Source organism: Lutra lutra, chromosome 7 (assembly GCF_902655055.1).
Source record: "Lutra lutra chromosome 7, mLutLut1.2, whole genome shotgun sequence".
Taxonomy (NCBI): domain Eukaryota; kingdom Metazoa; phylum Chordata; class Mammalia; order Carnivora; family Mustelidae; genus Lutra; species Lutra lutra.
This window is the reverse complement of record NC_062284.1, coordinates 37997116-38016014: the sequence shown is the minus strand read 5'-3', so window position 1 is coordinate 38016014 and position 18899 is coordinate 37997116. Positions and strand designations below refer to the sequence as shown.

At 33.9% G+C, this 18899-nt stretch overlaps 1 protein-coding gene across 11 annotated transcripts in view; it reads left to right on the top strand.

Annotated features, from left to right (window-relative positions):
* The window catches only part of ZNF280D (zinc finger protein 280D), a 132796-nt gene that overhangs the window by 44817 nt on the left and 69080 nt on the right, over positions 1-18899 (top strand). For all 11 annotated transcript variants that reach the window (XM_047736404.1, XM_047736403.1, XM_047736401.1 and 8 more), the window contains 4 exons: positions 12842-13065; positions 16169-16326; positions 17309-17409; positions 18505-18651. In XM_047736404.1, the coding sequence (XP_047592360.1) occupies positions 12842-13065; positions 16169-16326; positions 17309-17409; positions 18505-18651 (630 nt within the window). The remainder of the gene's footprint in view (positions 1-12841; positions 13066-16168; positions 16327-17308; positions 17410-18504; positions 18652-18899) is intronic.

Below are 18899 nucleotides of genomic sequence, written 5' to 3'. Positions count from 1 at the left end.
AAAAGAAAAACAAAACTGGGGGCATCACGTTGCCTGAGTTCAAGTTTTTCTACAAAGCTGTGGTCACCAAGACAGCATGGCACTGGCACAAAAACAGACACATAGACCAGTGGAACAGAGTAGAGAGCCCAGTTATGGACCCTGAACTCTATGGTCAAATAATCTTCAAAGCAGGAAAAAATATACAGTATAATAAAAGAACAATAAATTAATAAATTATTAAATTATACAATAAAAGAAAAGACATTCTTTTCAATAAATGGTGCCGGGAAAATTGGACAGCTATGTATAGAAGAATGAAACTCGACCATTCTCTGATACCATACACAAAGATAAACTTGAAATGGATATAAAACCTCAAAGTGAGGCAGGAATCTATCAAAATCCTAGAGGTGAACATGGGCAGTAACCTCTTCAACATTGGCCACAACAATTTCTTTCAAGATATGTCTCCAAAGGCAAAGGAAACAAAAGTGAAAATGAACTTTTGGGACTTCATCAAGATCAAAAGCTTCTGAACAGCAAAGGAAACAGTCAACAAAACAGAGAGGCGGCAACCCACGGAATGGGAGAAGATATTTGCAAATGACACTACAGACAAAGGGCTGATAGCCAAGATCTAAAAGATCTCCTCAAGCTCAACACTGAAAAAACAGATACTAATGTCAAAAAATGGGCAGAAGACATGAACAAACACTTCTCCAAAGAAGACATAAAAAAAGACATTTTTACATAGTTTCTTCAGTTATCTTATTTTTGTTTCTATGGTAATATGTGCATGTCACATTATACAATGAAAATCTAAATTTTACATTTAATTTTCAACAGTTAGACTTAAGTCCCAAATGATGGAGCATTTCATATGAAATTAATTATTTTAGCTCCATTCAGAATGTAGTTTGTGTAATTGTCCTTAATTAATTCAGGTTTTTTTGTTGGAATAGTAAGCTCTCGAAATTAAATTTTAAGAAATTTTCAGGGGCACGTGGGTGGCTCAGTTGGTTAAACAGTTGACTCTTGATTTCCGGCTTAGGTCCTGATCTGAGGGTCATGAGATCCAGCATGGCATTGAGCCCAGGTTTGGGCTCCAGGCTGGGTGAGGAGCTGGCTTAAGAGTTTCTCCCCATCTTCTTCTGCCACACCCACTAAGAAAAGGAAAAAAAAAAAGAAATTTTCAAAGTACAAATGAAATATGGGGTGTAGGTAACATTTTACTTGAAATATTTTAGTGTGTATTACAGTATCCCACTGTGGTCTGAGGATAGCCTATATTCTCTTTGTATGCCTAGTATAAATGGCAGGAAGGGAGAAAGAGGAAGTAGAAGGTCCAGGTAGATTATATGAAGAAAGAAAGGAAGGAGGGGTGGCTTTGTGGCTTAGAACAGCATGGAGTCTGCTTGGGACTCTCTCTCCCTCTTCCTCTGCCTCCCTCCCAGCCTCCACACTCACTTTCTGTCTCTCTCTCAAATAAATAAATAAATCTTTAAACAAATACAACATTTGACAGAAAAAGTAGAAAAAATAAGGGAAAGTTTTTAGAATTTCAAATAACCATCTCTTTATTCATATACAAACCCGTATTTGGTCTATCACTACTCAGCTCCCAGAATACAGTCTCTGATAATTGCACTTGTGTTTTCTTCTTACATGAGAATTAACCCATACAAGTGCCTGATTTTTTTTTTATGTTTTGAATTTGGAAAAAAGGGTTAAATTTCTTTAATTAACTTTTAATTATTTGAGTTGGTAATACAGTGATATTATTCAAAATAAGAAGTTTACAAAGTCACACAAGTGAAAAATCGTAATTGTGTCTCTTATTTACCTGGTTGCCAGAATGGCTCTCAAAGAATTTTTATTAGTTGGTTTTTGTATTTTCGCCAGTTTTCTTTTTGCATATATAGGTAAAAGGAAATGTTCTTATTTCCTTTCTGTTTTGTATATAGTTTATTACATATACTTCAGTACTAGGGAAACTCCTAACTATTTTCCAAAATGCAGCATTCATCCAAAATGTATTATTACATTGTTTGGGATTAGTCATATTAGAAACAACCAAAATTTCATACAATATTCATGTAATAGAGCAATACGACACAACCTTTTAAAAGAATGGAATCTCTATAATAGGTAATGATATGGAAAGATCTCTAAGATATATATATATATATTTTTAAAAGATTTTATTTATTATTTATTTTGACAGAGAGAGATCACAAGTAGACAGAGAGGCAGGCAGGTGGAGAGAGAGAGAGAGAGAGAGGGAAGCAGGCTCCCTGTCGAGCAGAGAGCCCGATGCGGGACTCGATCCCAGGACCCTGAGATCATGACCTGAGCCGAAGGCAGCGGCTTAACCCACTGAGCCACCCAGGTGCCCCTCTAAGATATATTTTTGAACTAAGTTAAATATGTGAATAACTTACGTGTGTTTATGTCATAAAGAGTTGTGATGGAATAGGACAAGGAAGTTAAAAACTGTGTAGATTCTTTGCATTCTAGTTTATGCATTTTATATATCAGTTGAAGTTTTAGTATTATAACAATGATTTCCATTTTTGAAAAATGTGATTTTTAGATTCTTTATGATTTTTTGCTGTTATTAAAGATAAGTAGATGACTATACCAAGAAATAATGTTTCATTTCAATAAAGAATATCTAAAACATAAAGCAAAATCCTACAATAATAAGAGCAATTTATCTGAGACCATGTGCCAGACTACTAAACTTTAGAGTATCTTATTTAATCCTTAGAAAATTCTTTGAGATTGACATAATTCTCATTGTTTTATAGCCAGTTTATTTAAAGACATAACTGGCATTCACACTTTTAATGGTAAAAACCCAAGTTCTAACAAATTTTTTCCTTTTTTAGCATATAGGTTATTTGATGTTCATGGAAACTTGAAAATAGGTAAATAATTTAAGTTATAGAATTTGATATTTATCAACCAGATCTAACATATTAATTACATTATTTAGATATTTGTATTTTTATTTATTTTGTTGTCTGCTTGATCTTACACGGATTGAGCAACACCGTATATCAGTCTACATCTTTCATTACTAATGTTTTCTTGGATATACTGCAGTTCTAAGATTGTTGTTTTTGACATAAATGAATCTCATAATTGTATTGAAAATACATCCTTTAACATTTTTATAAAGTGTTCTTTTTGTCTCAATGTTTAATGACTTTTAGGCTTACAACCCGTGGTTTCTTATGGTTTCCATTTGCCTGGTATATTATTTGTGCGTCCTTTTCTTTACCCTTTTAAATCATGTTATGCCCCTTAGTTTCAGTAGAGTTGATTTTTCCTTTGTGATCCTATATGAAAATCTCTTTTGTTATGGCACTTGAGTTAAACTTATTTGTAAACAGTACATGATAGATTTACTTGGTCTTGGTTCTGTCATAATTCTTTATTTCCATATGTTTTTAAAGATTTTTATTTATTTATTTATTTATTTGAGAGAGAGAGAGAGAGAGAGAGAGAGTGCAAAAGTAGGGGGAGCAGCAGGCAGAGGAAGAAGGAGAAGCAGGCTCCTCGCTAAGCAGGGAGACCGATGCAGAGTCCTGGGATCATGACCTGAGCCAAAGGCAGATGCTTAACTGATTGAACCAGTCAGGCGCCCCGTCATGGTTTTTTCATTATTATTGTTATTATTTTTTATTTTTTATTTTTTAATCTTTCATTATGTGGTTGCTTTGTATGTATGTAGCTTAGGTTTTTAGGGAAGCTGTACTTTTGTTCTCATTTAATTTTAATGTTGATATAATTCTAATAGTCTTCTATTCCTTTGGCCATTCTCTAATATTAAAATTAAAGTAATTTTAATATTAAAGTAGTATTAAATTTTCTGTTCTTAACCCACCCATCCTTACCTTTTCCTCTCCTACCTGATTTTAGTCAGTGTTATCTTTCTGAGTGTTTACCTCTTTGTACCATTAAGATTTCTCATACCTATACTACTTCATTTGGTAGCTCTAAATGATATTCTTTGATGTACTGCTAGTATATGTGAGGTAATCATGAACCTTCTCAGCCTTATGTTCATTGTCCTTTTACCACCCCCCCCCACAGTTTTTATTTGTTGGTTGTATCATTTTTTAATTGTCAGGGCAGATAACATTTGCATTTGATTTTCTTAACTTTATTTCTGTATTTGTTATAATCTTTTCTCACAGTAAATATATTCAGTGTTGATTACCAGTCTGTTTCTTACGGTTTCTTTAGTTATCTTGTTTGGCTCAAGTTCATCCTCTAGAAATTTTCCTCAAGAAGGAACAACATTTTTTGAGCTTTCACGTTCAAACAGTTTGACTATATTCCATTCTTGAAAGATAGTTTGGCCATATATAAAGTGATTTTGGATCCATTTCTGGGTTCTCTGTTCTGTTCCATTGATCTATGTGTCTATTTTTGTGCCAGTACTGTACTGTCTTGATGATTACAACTTTGTAATACAGCTTGAAGCCTGAAATTGTCATGCCATCAGCTGTGGTTTTCTTTTTCAACATACTTCGGGCTATTCAGGGTCTTTTCTGGTTCCATACAAATTTTAGGTTTATTTGGTCCAGTTCTCTGAAAGAAGTTGATGGTATTTTGGTAGGGATTGCATTAAATGTATAGATTGCTCTAGGTAGTATAGACATGTTAACAATATTTGTTCTTCCAATCCAAGAGCATGGAACATTTTTCCATTTCTTTGTGTCTTCCTCAATTTCTTTCATGAGCGTTCTATAGTTTTCTGGATACAGATTCCTTGCCTCTTATGTTTGGTTTATTCCTAGCTATCTTATGGTTTTTGGTGCAATTGTAAATGGGATCGACTCCTTAATTTCTTTCTTCTGTCTCATTCTTAGTATATAGAAATGCAACTGATTTCTGTGCATTGATTTTATATCCTGCCTCATTGCTAAATTCCTGTATGATCTCGTAATTTTGGAATGGGGTCTTTTGGGTTTTCCACATAAAGTGTCATGACATCTTTAAGAGTGAGAGTTTGACTTCTTTGCTGGTTTGGATGCCTTTTATTTCTTTTTGTTGTCTGATTGCTGAGGCTCAGACTAATGGTACTGTGTTGAACAACAGTGGACATCCCTGCCATGTTCCTGACCTTAGTGGGAAAGCTCTCAGTTCTTCCCCATTGAGAATGATACTTACTGGGGAGTTTTCATATATGGCTTTTATGATATTGAGGTATGTTTGTTCCCTTTATCCCTACACTGTGAAGAGTTTTAATCAAGAAAGGATGCGGTACTTTGTCAAATGCTTCTTCTGTGTCTGTTGAGAGGATCATATGGTTCTTTTCCTTTCTTTTATTTATGTAGTGTATCATATTGATTGATTTGTGGATGTTGAATCAACCTTGTAGCCCAGGAATAAATCCCACTTGTTCATGGTGAATAATCCTTTTAATGTCCTGTTGGATCCTCTTGGCCAGTATTTTGGTGAGAATTTTTGCATCCATGATCATCAGAGATATTGGTCTGTAATTACCTTTTTTGGTGGGGGTCTTTGTCTGGCTTCTGGGGTCAAGGTAATGGCTTCATAGAAAGAGTTTGGAAGTTTTTCTTACATTTCTATTTTTTGAAACAGCTTCGGAAGAGTAGGTATTAGTTGTTCTTTAAATGTTTGCTAGAACTCCCCAGGGAAGCCATCTGGCCCTGGGCTCTTATTTGTTGGGAGTTTTTGATTACTACTTCGATTTCCTTGCTGGTTATGGGTCTGTTCAGGTTTCCTGTTTCTTCCTGGTTTAGTTTTGGTAGTTTATACTCTCTGGGAATGCAACCATTTCTTCCAGATAGCCTAATTTGTTGGCATATATGGTTGTTCGTAATAGTTCTTGTAATTGTTTGTATTTCTTCAGTGTTGGTTGTGATCTTTCCTCTTTCATTCATGATTTTATTTATTTGGATCCTTTTTCTTTTCTTTTTGATAAGCCTAGCCAGGGGGTTATCAATTTTATTAATCCTTTGAGAGAACCAGTTCCCAGTTTTGTTGATCTGTACTACAGTTCTTTGGTTTCTATTTCATTGATTTCTGTTCTAATCTTTATTATTTCTCTCCTCCTGCTGGGTTTAGAGTTTATCTGCTGTTCTTTCTCCAGCTCCTTTAGGTATAAGGTTAGGTTGTGTATTTGAGAACTTTTTTTGTTTCTTGAGAAAGGCATGAATTGCTATATACTTCCCTCCTAAGGCCACCTTTGCTGGGTCCCAAAGGTTTTGAACAGTTGTGTTTTCATTTTCATTTGTTCCCATGAATTTTTAAAATTCTTCTTTAACTTCCTTGTTGACCCATTCATTCTTTAGTGTGATGCTCTTTGGCCTCCATGTATTTGAGTTCTTTTAAATTTTCTATTGTGGTTAAACTCAAGTTTCAAAGCATTGGGGTCTATAAATATACAGGCAGTGATCCCAGTCTTTTTTTTTTTTTTTTTTTAAAGATTTTATTTATTTATTTGACAGAGAGATAGATCACAAGCAGGCAGAGAGACAGTCAGAGAGAGAGGAGGAAGCAGGCTCCCTGCTGAGCAGAGACCCTGATGCGGGCCTCGATCCCAGGACTCTGGGACCATGACCTGAGCCGAAGGCAGAGGCTTTAACCCACTGAGCCACCCAGGCGCCCTGATCCCAGTCTTTTGATACCAGTTGAGACCTGATTTATGACCCAGTATGTGATCTATTCTGGAGAATGTTCCATGTTCACTTGAGAAGAATGTGTATTCTGTTGCTTTAGATTACAATGTTCTTTATGTACTTTATGTACTTTATGAAGTCCATCTGATCAGGTGTGTCATTGAAAGCCCTTGTTTCCTTGTTGATCTTCTGCTTAGATGATCTGTCCATTGCAAAGAGTCGGGTGTTAAAGTACCCTTCTTTTATTGTGTTGTTATCAATATGTTTCTTTATTTTTGTTATTAATTGGCTTATATAATTGGCTGCTCCCATGTTAGGGGCATAAATATTTACAACTGTTAGATCTTCTTTTGGATAGACCCTTTAATTATGATATATAGGAAAATTGGGACAGCCACATGCAGAAGAATGAAACGGGACCATTTCCTTATACCATACACAAAAATAGACTTGATGAAAGACTTAAATGTAAGACAGGAATCCATCATAATCCTAGAGAACACAGGCAGCAACTGTTGTTACCTTGTCTGCAGCAACTTCTTCTTTTCCTTTTTTTTTTTTTTTTAAGATTTTATTTATTTATTTGACAGAAAGAGAGATCACAGGTAGGCAGAGAGGCATGCAGAGAAAGGGAGAAGCAGGCTGCTCACTAAGCAGAGAGCCCAGTGTGGGCGCTTGATCCCAGGACCCTGAGAGCATGACCTGAGCCAAAGGCAGAGGCTTAACCCATTGAGCCACCCAGGCATCCTGTCCACAGTAACTTCTTGCTAGACATGTCTCCAAAGACAAGGGAAACAGGCAAAAATGATCTTCTGGGACTTTATCGAGATAAAAAGCTTTTGCATTGGATTGGAAGCAGTCAAAAAAACTAAAAGGCAGCCTATGGAATGGGAGCAGATATTGCAAATGACATATCAGACAAAGGGATAGTATCTAAAATCTATAAAGAACTTAACAACACCCAAAGAACAAATAATCCAATCAAGAAATGGGCAGAAGTCATGAAGTAACATTTGTTCAAAGAAGACATCTAAATTGCCAACAGACACATGAAAAAGTGCTCCAAGTCACTTGGTATCAGGGAAATAGAAATTAAAACCACAATGAGATACCACCTCACACAGTCAGAATGGCGAAAATAACAAGTCAGGAAAACACAGGTGTTGATGAGGATGCAAAGAAAGGAGAACCCTCCTACTCTGTTGGTGAGAATGCAAGCTGCTGCAGCTACTCTGGAAAACAGTATGGAGGTTCCTCAAAAAGTTGAAAATAGAGCTATTGCACAACCCAACAACTGCACGAGTAGGGATTTTCCAAAGATACAAATGTAGTGATCCTGAGGGGCACCTGCACTACAGTGTTTATAGCAGCAATGTCCACAATAGCCAAACTATGGAAAGAGCCCAGATGTCCAACAACAGATGGATAAAGAAGATGTGGTGTGGTGTGGTGTGATGTGTGTGTGTGTGTGTGTACATACACATCACACAATGGAATACCACACAGCCATTAAAAAATTAAATTTTGCCATTTGCAAGGACGTGGATAGAACTATTGTATATTATTATGCTAAGTGAAATAAGTCACTCAGGGCAAAACACTTGTTATATGTCCTCAATTACATGTGAATTTAAGAATTTAGGGAATAAAACTAGAATATCATAGGGTTAGAGTGGGAAAAATAAAGACTAAGAGAGGGAGACAAATCATAAGAGATTCTTTATTTTTTTTAAAGATTTATTTATTTATTTATTTGTCAGAGAAGGGGAGAGAGAGAGAGAGAAAGCGAGCACATAAGCAGGCAGAGTGGCAGGTAGAGGTGGAGAGAGAAGCAGGTTCCCTGCTCAGCAGGGAGCCCGATGTGGGACTCGATCCCAGGACCCTGAGATCATGACCTTAGCCGAAGGCAGAGGCTTAACCAACTGAGCCACCCAGGCGCCCCAAGAGATTCTTAGGATCATAGGAAATGACTTGAGGGTTGCTGGAGGGGAGAGGGGTGGGGTGATGGGATATCTGGACACTGGACATTAAGGAGGGCCTGTGATGTAATGAGCACTGGGTGTTATATAAGATTGATGAATCACTGACCTCTACCTCAGAAACCAATAACACATTATATGTTAATTAATTGAATTTAAATTTAAAAAAATTAAAAGGATGTAAAGTAAATTGGATCCTACTTTGAGGATCTTGTTTGTGGTGGTTCTGTTTTATAATATTGAATATTGCTGTTGAGAAATCTGGGATAAGCCTGAATTATTTTGCTCTTTATAAGTGATTTGATCTTTTTGCCTAGCTGTCCATATGATTCTTTATTTTGGAAGACTGATAATTTTATAATGACTGAGTTGGTGTTGGGGTTTGGGTCAGTCTACTCTGATATATAACATGCTCTTTCTGCTTGTATGTGTCTTTATTTTAGTGTATGTTTGTGTCTTTTAGTGTGGTTTTCTGATTCATATTCATATTTTAAAATATTGATCCCATACTATTGTTTTGTCTTTTTGTGGGAGGGGAGAATGTTGTCCAGTATGCATTCGTTTGATGTCCCTTGTCTGGCATATCTGTCATTTTCTCTCTAATCCTTTTAGCACTTAAATTTTCTTTATTTGCTTTTGTCATTATCAGCCTTTGTGTCCTTCATTTTACTTTCCAATGCCTGTTCACCATTGTTCTCCTTTCTGTCTTTATCGCTCTGATTTCTCTATTTTTCCCTCAATTTTGCCACTCCTTTTTAAGATCTCTTTTGTCTTGCCATCTCTTGTTGCTTTGTGGTTTTCCAAATAGACACAGTTACTTCATTAAGTTTTTAAAAATTTGTAGCAAAAATTTTGGATACTATTTTCTTTTTTTTTTTTTTTTAAGATTTTATTTATTTATTTGACAGAGAGAGGTCACAAGTAGGCAGAGAGAGAGGAAGGAAAGCAGGCTTCCTGCCGAGCAGAGAGCCCGACGCGGGGCTCGATCCCAAGACGCTAGGATCATGACCTGAGCCGAATGGATACTATTTTCATCTGCAACTGCTCCATGATGTTTTTGTCAGAATTTTACATTTTCCTCCTTTTATCTTATTTTTGTTTAGATGTAAGTTTCAATCATAGTAAAGAGCAAGTTGGATTTTTGTACAAGGCTCATTTTAGGAAGGATTGCCAGGATAATCTTATATCCTACTAACTGGTTTATACACCTCTTTGCTGGGCAGAAGGCTTTCTGTAAATGTGACTTGTGTGTCTGATTTTTATATGTAGCATTGCCTAATCTCAGTACGAAATGAAGTCTGGGGGACTTGTGAGATCCTTCTTGCCCCAGCTTCTGTACCTGTTTTTATAAACAAAGTATGTAGCTTTGCACTTCAGGATGTGTCTTTCACCTTTAGAATGCAAATTTTTGCTGAGACTTTCTAAGATCTGTTACTGTTGGGTCCATTTGACTTCTCTGATTTGCTTCCAACTACATGTCTTCTGTCTGAGCTTGGCTGCTTTGGGTAGTGCTGTCATATGTTGTAGAGTCTGTGGATTTTATCTGGCTCTTAGTTTCAATGAAAATAAATTTTTAGAATTTGGTTGTTGTGGCTTTGGATGAGTCCCAGCAGGAGAAGGGGAAAATGTTGACTTATGTAGGCTGATCATATGGCAACTTCTTTTTTACTATTTAAAAATAACATCCCACTTTCTTTGTTCTGAAAACCTAACCTAAATTTTAGACACAAACAAAGCAATAGAACATGGTATCTCTGCTGGGAGGGGTGAAGATGAGAATGTTATTTAGGTGGTATCTGCTGTTTGTCAAATTACAATATATGGCTTTAAAGTATTAATATTCTGTCCCCAGGAAAATAAGGGATAATCCAGGGCTACAGTGAAGGGCTAGACCCAAAAGGGTTTTAAGACTGAAAAAAAGATACTTTCTTTGGGGTTCTTTGCTTTTCTTTCAATTACTGAATTTCCTGAACTTGGTTGTCCCTTCTTGGTTTTCAGTGGTTTATTGCTCATCTCTCTTACAGGGATCCAAAACATTGCTTAAAAGATACTGTGAATAAAAGTAATGTAGCATTGTGTGTCAACTGTCCAAAAAAAAAAATATGTTAAGATTTGTATGTTTATTTTTAAAACATGTTCTCATCTCTTTTATTAAAAAAAAAAAAACCAAAATGAAAAAACAGCTAGCAATTGATCATCTGTTATGTATATTATAATTTATGAGCATTTAAGGTAACTTTAACTTTTATAGATGTACCAAATTAGATGTTTCTGAAAAATATAACCTTGTAGCACACTCTACTATAGACTACTTAGGTTATTTTGTAGATTTCAGAAAAGAATCAAGTCTCAAATATGACTCAATAACTTCTACAGTGTGAAAACCAGATTTAATGTTTGAATATATATGATTGTCATTTCTAATTAGGGACAGTATTCTATATTAAATCATTTTTGTGCATTATAATGTTTCTCATTGTTGTATGAGATCACTTGTGTGGTAAAATTGCACATACCGTCAGGGATTTTTTTCTATCAAAATGAAACTACGGGTATACATCATTTGTAGTAAGACATGAATTTTGAGTTATTTTTCTGATAGTGCTGATGGATTTATTCTGAACCATCCTTTTCTCCACTTATCCTTAAATTCAAAGCCAGCATGTTCTAGAAGGAACTTTGCCTTATAATAGTCCTTAAAAATAGTCGAACTTTCCTAAGGTTGAACTCTTAAATATTACATGTGTCCCAAGAAGTATCTAGAAACTTCTCATTTCCCTCTTCTCGTTGTGGTATCATTTCAACTGTATGTATTGAGTGATTGGCCTCAGAGGATCATGTAGTATTAGGAACCTAATGTATTTATCCTTATTTAGCTTATAGATGCAACCTTAACTCCCAAACGCAGATTATGTCACTATTTGTGGGCTCATTTTTTTCAGATTTTTTCCCCTTTTAGATGTATTTTCTATTTTTTTCTTGATGTTTTTTCCCCTAAAGGTTTCAGAATTGACAAGTGAACAAAATAAATGCAATTGAAATGTTACTAGGTCTGTCTTGGATCAAAGACCCAGCTTCCCATGTGATATAGACCATTTTACCAATGATCTAACATTTCGGTGTGGCAGGAGAGGAAATGGATGTTATCTTAGAAATTGAGGGGGACAAACTGTATGAGACTCTTGACTCTGGGAAATGAACTGAAGTTTGGGGAAAGGGAGGTCGGTGGGGGGGATGGGGTAACTGGGTGATGGAAACTAAAGAGGGCGCGTGATATGATGAGCACTGTGTGTTATATTCAACTAATGAATCATTGAACATTGTATCAAAAAGTAATGATGTCCTATATCTTGGCTAATTGGGTTTAAAAAAAAAAGGAATAGAATTCTGTTAGAGTTTCAAGCTTTTTAATGTTGTTATTAATTTACTAAATAACACATTTAGGAAGAGTTTAAGTTAGCTGGTGTATGTTATAAAAGAATTACCTGGGTGGCTTGTTGAAAAATAAAGGTTTCTGGGCCCTGTATCTAGATAATGTTGTAGTTTATGAGTTTATGAGTAGGAAAGTATTCCACATTAGAACCAGTTTATGTGACATCTTGATTTTATTCATGAGGAATTAAATTTTCCCTTCAAATATTTAAGGATCTAGATTTCAAGGTGTAACTATAGAATTTTTTAAGATGTAACTAATTTTTAAAGAATTGTTAAAGATCTTTTTTCTCCTCACACATTTTCTAGCACGTTGCATCTGGGCAATGGTAAATTAGTTGTGTTCGGTTTTTAGTTCTAACTAGATATGAAATTTCATGTATCACTTGATAGTTAAACATACACATTATGGCATGTAAAACTACATTTCCTTTCAATGCTCTATCTAGACATGGATATGAAATGAATGAGTTTAATTTAGTTAAACATAAAAGATAAATTGCAAGGGAAAAAACTATTAGATCAATAGCCAAGTCCTAGTTTTAGGGTTACTATTTTTAAAAATTTTGTTTTTTTAAAAAGTTTTGATTTTTAAGATAATAGGAAGATAATTGGTGTTTATTGTTATTTAGAGTGTGAGTATATACCACATACTTGTAAATTAATATTTTTCCTGACATATTACCAAGCATAGTTTTACATGATCTGACTTTAGTTGTAAACAGAATTGTTTTTTGGTAATCTAATTTTTTTAAGGGATAAATAAAAGAACTTTTTTTTCTCTTTCAGTACTGTTGTCCAGACATGATAAATAACTTTTTAGGACTGGCTAAAACAGAATTTTCAAGTACAGCAAATAAAAACAAGACTGTTGATTCAGAGAAAGGAAAATTGATCATGTTAGTTAATGACTTTTATTATGGAAAACATGAAGGAGATGCCCAGGAAGAACAGAAGACTCACACAACTTTTAAATGCTTCAGTTGCTTGAAAATTCTTAAAAATAATATTAGGTATGTAAATACTTACTTTCATTTCTCTTTGAAAATTGGAATGCCATAGATATAAATGTTTTATCTTTATCTTATATTTTTCTGTGTCATTCTAGATAAACAATTTTAATTCTTTCTACTAAGGACAAAGGCAGATTGTCCTGTTGAAAAGCTTTTGTTCTTTCTTGTAATTTAGAGTTGATGCCTGGACTTACTTAGTTGTATTTGTTTAAGATAACTTAAGAAAGGACAAACTTCATTTCAAATAAGGGGAAATTAACTTTTCCTCTATTTTATCACTGTTTTAGGAATTTTCATGAGATTATTTCATTTTTAGCTGCGTTTGAATTTTATTTCTCTTCACAAGAAGAACCACTTTAGTATTTCCAGTTTTACCTCCTCCATACTAATCTTATTTAATGCTCAAGTCTTTTAATTCAGATTTATAATTTTTAGAACATTTCCCTTGCAGGAAAAGTGATCTTTAGAGAAGTACCAGTTCTAGAAACAGGTCTGCTTTGATTTTAAAATTTAACCCCATTAAAAATTAGAAATTTAATTTCCAGTGGAATTTTGAATTTTATACATGTATGCTTTAAATTTTAGGAACTTTACTTTTTGATCTTTGAGTTATATGGCATATTAGTAACTGTTATCCTATAAGTGAGTGTGCAACAAGAACAAGGTAACAAGACATACTGATTGATATTTTTCAGTAGTTATGTAGCTTGACATTTATATTAGGTAAGATTGTTTTTATATCATTTTATAATAAAAATGTTCAGACATGCAGCAAAGTTTAAAAAATTTTACAGCAGATAACTTGTATGCTTATCACCTAGATTCTGCCATTACCATTTTACTCTCCTTGCTTTATCATATATCTGTTCATTCTTCCTCTAAGCTAGTTTTTTCTTATGCCTTTCAGAGTAAGTTGCAGACACCATTATACTGCCCTTAGATGAGTGTGTATGTTTGTGGAAACATACATATGTATGCCTTTTTATGTTTGTCTTTGTTAACTTTGTAAATAGCATTCTTAGGTACCTGTAGGGTACTTCTGGATGCAGTATTTATTTCATTTTCTTGTGAGTTATTGGGTCCAAAAAGAAGCATATAGAAAAACCCTGAAATACATTGTTATATACTCCTATAACAATTATTAAAGCTTTGTTCATGGTAGTGCTTTATAGTTTCCAAATTGTTTCACATGTTATTTCATATGAGCCCTCATATTTCTTTATCTCCTTTAAACTTTAACAGCCATCCATAGTTAAATAATTTAACAGAAGGGATATTGTACTTTGTGATATAACACTGAAATAATACTACAATGGAACTCTATGTCACCTTTTTCCATATTCATAGTAAAATACACCAGAAAAATCATGTTAGTAAATATGGTGATAGCATAGAAATATGTTTCACTGACTTAGTTCCTTGTTATATTTAAATATGTATATATTAGAAGTTATTTCAGCAATAGCTTTTGGCTTTTCCTTTGAGACTAGCCCACTTAATATTAAACATATGAAAATTAAATTCCTTTTTTGTTATTATTTTAGAAGAGTAGTTATATATTTCTAGAGTACCTGAATATTTCAAAATTTAAAGCAAACAGCATTTATAACATCTTGGAATTGAGCATTTTTGAAATGTTTAGGAAACATAATCTCAATGGTAAATTAATGGTAAATGGTAAGTACTTTGTAACCAAAGAAGTTATATATGTTAAACAGTAAAAACTGGAAAGACAAATTGGTGTTTGTATAGAATGGTAGAAAACTGATAGCTATAGATTTTTACTCTCTGCCTTGTCAGCATATTGTGGTATGATATTTTTTTTCCTCCTACATTGAATATCACCTGAAACAGTTAGGTTGATTTTATTCTGTGAACATCATTTTAAGAAGTTTGCTTTTATGTTTCCTTCATTTCCATCTGTTGGTTTAAGTAGCTTACGTTCCCAATGTGGGCCCATGTAATTGTGAGAAAGCTTGCTAGTTAAGAGATTATTTTATATAGATACACTTTAATTGCTTAAAGTTGTGAGCTGAAAGTTTAATGGCTCGTGACCTTTTTTCTCTATATAAATATTTAGCCAATACTAAGATTTTCTGTAGGTGTTTGTAGAACTGGTGTTAAAACCAAGGGAGGACAAAAAGATATTTCAAAGTGTGCCATAACCTGTTCAAGAGAAGTACTACTGTGGAGGTGTGAAAGATAGATAAACGTTATAGCCTTCATGGTGACTGCTATCCAGATTGATGACATTATCACTTACTTTCAAGATTCTTTCCTTTCTGGGCTAAAGTGAATAATTGTTAATAGTTGACCCAGACTAAAAATTGTTACAACTTTACTTTCAAATTCAGCAAAAAGCTTCAGTAAGCTCGTTTAAATAGGTATTCCCATTTATATTGCACTCTTTGCTGTTGAAGGTCATAGTTCCTGCTCATAAGAAGCCTTTTAAGGAAGCTGAAATAGCAGAATGTAAAACTGAAAAATGGACATTGCCTACAAAGGGCACAGTCTGCAAGTTAAAATGAACAGTCTGTGCTAACAGTAAACCAGTATCATTAAATAAAACAAAAGGTTCTTGTAATTGTAGGCATTAAAATTGCTATTACAGGCATTTAGAAACCAAGACACAAGTAAAAATACCAGTAATTTGTCTTTTAAACAGCTGGAATCTATTGTATATCTTCATGGCCCTAAAAGATTTCTCTTATGATTGTAGCTGCTTTTGGTGGTAGGGTTTCCTTCCTTTGAAGTATTTTATTTAAAAATGTAAATAGTATTCATGTATGGGAAAATACCCTGTTTTTTTTTTTTTTATCTTTAAAAGACATTTTAATAATCTGAAATGATTAAGAATTTGAACAAATTAGTGATATTTCAGGTTAATTACATTGATGAATTCTTTTAAAGCAAAGATGTTTATATTTAGCCACTTAATTGAAAGTGATTATTTAAAACACATGGTTTTCTAGAGGATTTTAAGGCTTTTGAGATTTTATTTTGAATAATATATCTATAGTTTTAAGATTTAGACTCAGATACTTATTTGTTAGATTTTTGTTTTTAAATCTGAGCTTTTGCACCTGTTGGCAATCATTTATAGGTTTATGAACCACATGAAACACCATTTGGAACTTGAGAAGCAGAGCAGTGAGAGCTGGGAAAACCACACCACCTGCCAGCACTGCTATCGTCAGTTTCCCACACCATTTCAACTGCAGTGTCACATTGAAAGCACACATACACCCCATGAATTTTCTAGTAAGTTACACTTCTACTTAAGTATTGGATATTATCAATTTTGATAATGTAAACTCTGAGAAAGAATCTTGTTAGAAACATAAGACTAAGGGACGCCTGGGTGGCTCAGTTGGTTAAGCAGCTGCCTTCGGCTCAGGTCATGATCCCAGTGATCCTGGGATCGAGTCCCACATTGGGCTCCTTGCTCAGCAGGGAGCCTGCTTCTCCCTCTGTCTCTGTCTGCCTGTGCTCGCTCGCTCTCTCTCTGACAAATAAATAAATAAAATCTTTAAAAAAAAAAAAAAAAAAGAAACATAAGACTAAGAAAAAGACTTTGGAATTTTGGGGGACAAAATTGGAAAAGTTTTAACTTATCTAAATTTTTAAAACAAGTCATTAAAATTAAAGTCCCTCTTATAAATAATTCATTAAAGTAAATAACCTGTGCATTATAGGTGGGGAACTAAATTAAAAACTTCAGATCATTATTTTCAAATAGGAAATTAATGCTCTTCTTTTAAACTTGAGTAAGGAAAGTAACTACAGTCATAGTTAAAAATCGCATATTTTGGAGCTAGATAGCTTGAGTTCAAATCCCAGGTCTGCCTCTTAATACAGCTATGTGATCTCAGGCAAGTTACTTAATATTTGAATAGTGGGGATAATAGAAATATCTGCTTCATAATGCTGTTATGGGAATTAAATAAGTTAATGTAAGTTAAGTTCTTAGAACTGTGTTAGGCATACAGTTAAAAACTGTGTAACTGTTGTTTATCACCACCAATACTATTGTTATTTTTGTTGATATAGATATATAAAATGAATATATATATATATATATATATATCTGTTTTGTTTGCCTGGTGAAGATACTTTTTTTTTATTGAGGTGTAAGTGACATATAGTTTCAGTTATATAAAATACTTTGATATTTGTGTGTGTGTGTGTATGTCTGTATCTGTATCTTAAAATGGTGTAATGTCTTTCTCCTCCTCACTTTTAGCCATTTGCAAAATCTGTGAATTATCATTTGAAACGGAGCATATTCTTTTACAACATATGAAGGACAATCATAAGCCTGGGGAAATGCCATATATTTGTCAGGTATACACATATTTTATTGTTTACTTAGTGTTTGTTTGTTTCTGTTGTCTTGATTTTCAGATTTAAACCTACTGGGACCCAGAGGCCAGCAAATTTTTTCTGTAAATCACCAGATTTAAAGCTCCTCAGGCTTTGAGGGTCATATAGTCTGTGTTGCAACAATCAGCTGTAACATTGTAGCACAAAGGCTGCCATAGACAACAAGTAAATAGATGTGATCCAGCTGTGTTTATTTATTTAAACTCTATCTATGCACTAATGATATACTGTATGGTGTCTAACAAAACACAATAAGAATTAAAAAAAATATCTATGGACACTGGAATCTGAATTTCACATAATTTTCAAGAGCCATGAAATATATTCTTTTATTTTCCTAACCATTTAGATAAAATTGGTTACTAAAATTAAAATTCCTCTTGTAAACTATTTATTAATAAAAAAAAAAAAAACCTTTGGCATACCTCATGTATTATCTGTGGGATCAGCAGAGAGTTGAAATTGACCCATAGGCCATTTTATACTTACTCGTGATTGGACAAAGAAAAGCCCTGTGGCAGTAAGACAAGAATAGGGACTTATTTTACCATGTAGAGGAGAATGTAGGCATACAAGGGAAGTACGAAATGCTTTTCGTTACAGAGAACCCTACCAATTGCTGTGGGATTAGCATTTTTTCAGAATTTGAAGAAGAAATAGAAAAAGAAGATAAAAATACATTGCAATGCCATAGCTTGGAAGCAGCTTATAATCTAAAGGAGGGTGCTGTTTTATGACGAAAGAAAGAAAACTTTACAGAACAAGAGGTGTTAAAGCATGAAAATTCAAGTTAAGATGGGGGTGGTAAATAGAAAGATCTGATAAAAAGAAGGGAGCCTAGTTATGTTTTGGGAAGTATCCCTAAACTTTGACAGATAACTTTTCTGTCTCAAAGATTATCTTTTGGTGCTTACATTAATGAGATTCTTGGTTATGTAGGTATCAGAACTGAATGAGAAATAGTTGATGTTCTTCTAAACAAATGACGTTATCATTGTTACTTTGTAATTGCATATCATACATTTTCAAGTTAAACTAAACTTTCTTTATTTGTAGGTTTGCAATTACAGATCATCATCATTTTCTGATGTAGAAACTCATTTTAGAACATCCCACGAAAACACTAAGAACTTGCTATGTCCATTTTGCCTCAAAGTTATTAAAATTGCAACACCCTACATGCATCATTATATGAAGCATCAGGTGAGATTTACCAGTTCTTATTTGTTCATGTTGTTTTAGCAAAATGATTATTACTTAGGACATTAGTTAGATTTGTTCTGCAAAGGAAGCAAAATTTTCCAAATGACATAATTTGGAATTTATGCTGAATTACTTATAAAACTTCCACTTCTTTTACTTGCTTCCTTTCTGGTGATGTTGTGGCTCACAAGTGAAAATTTTGAAAGATAGCTAGAAACTGGAAACCGAGGATTGAAGGGGAAAAGGGC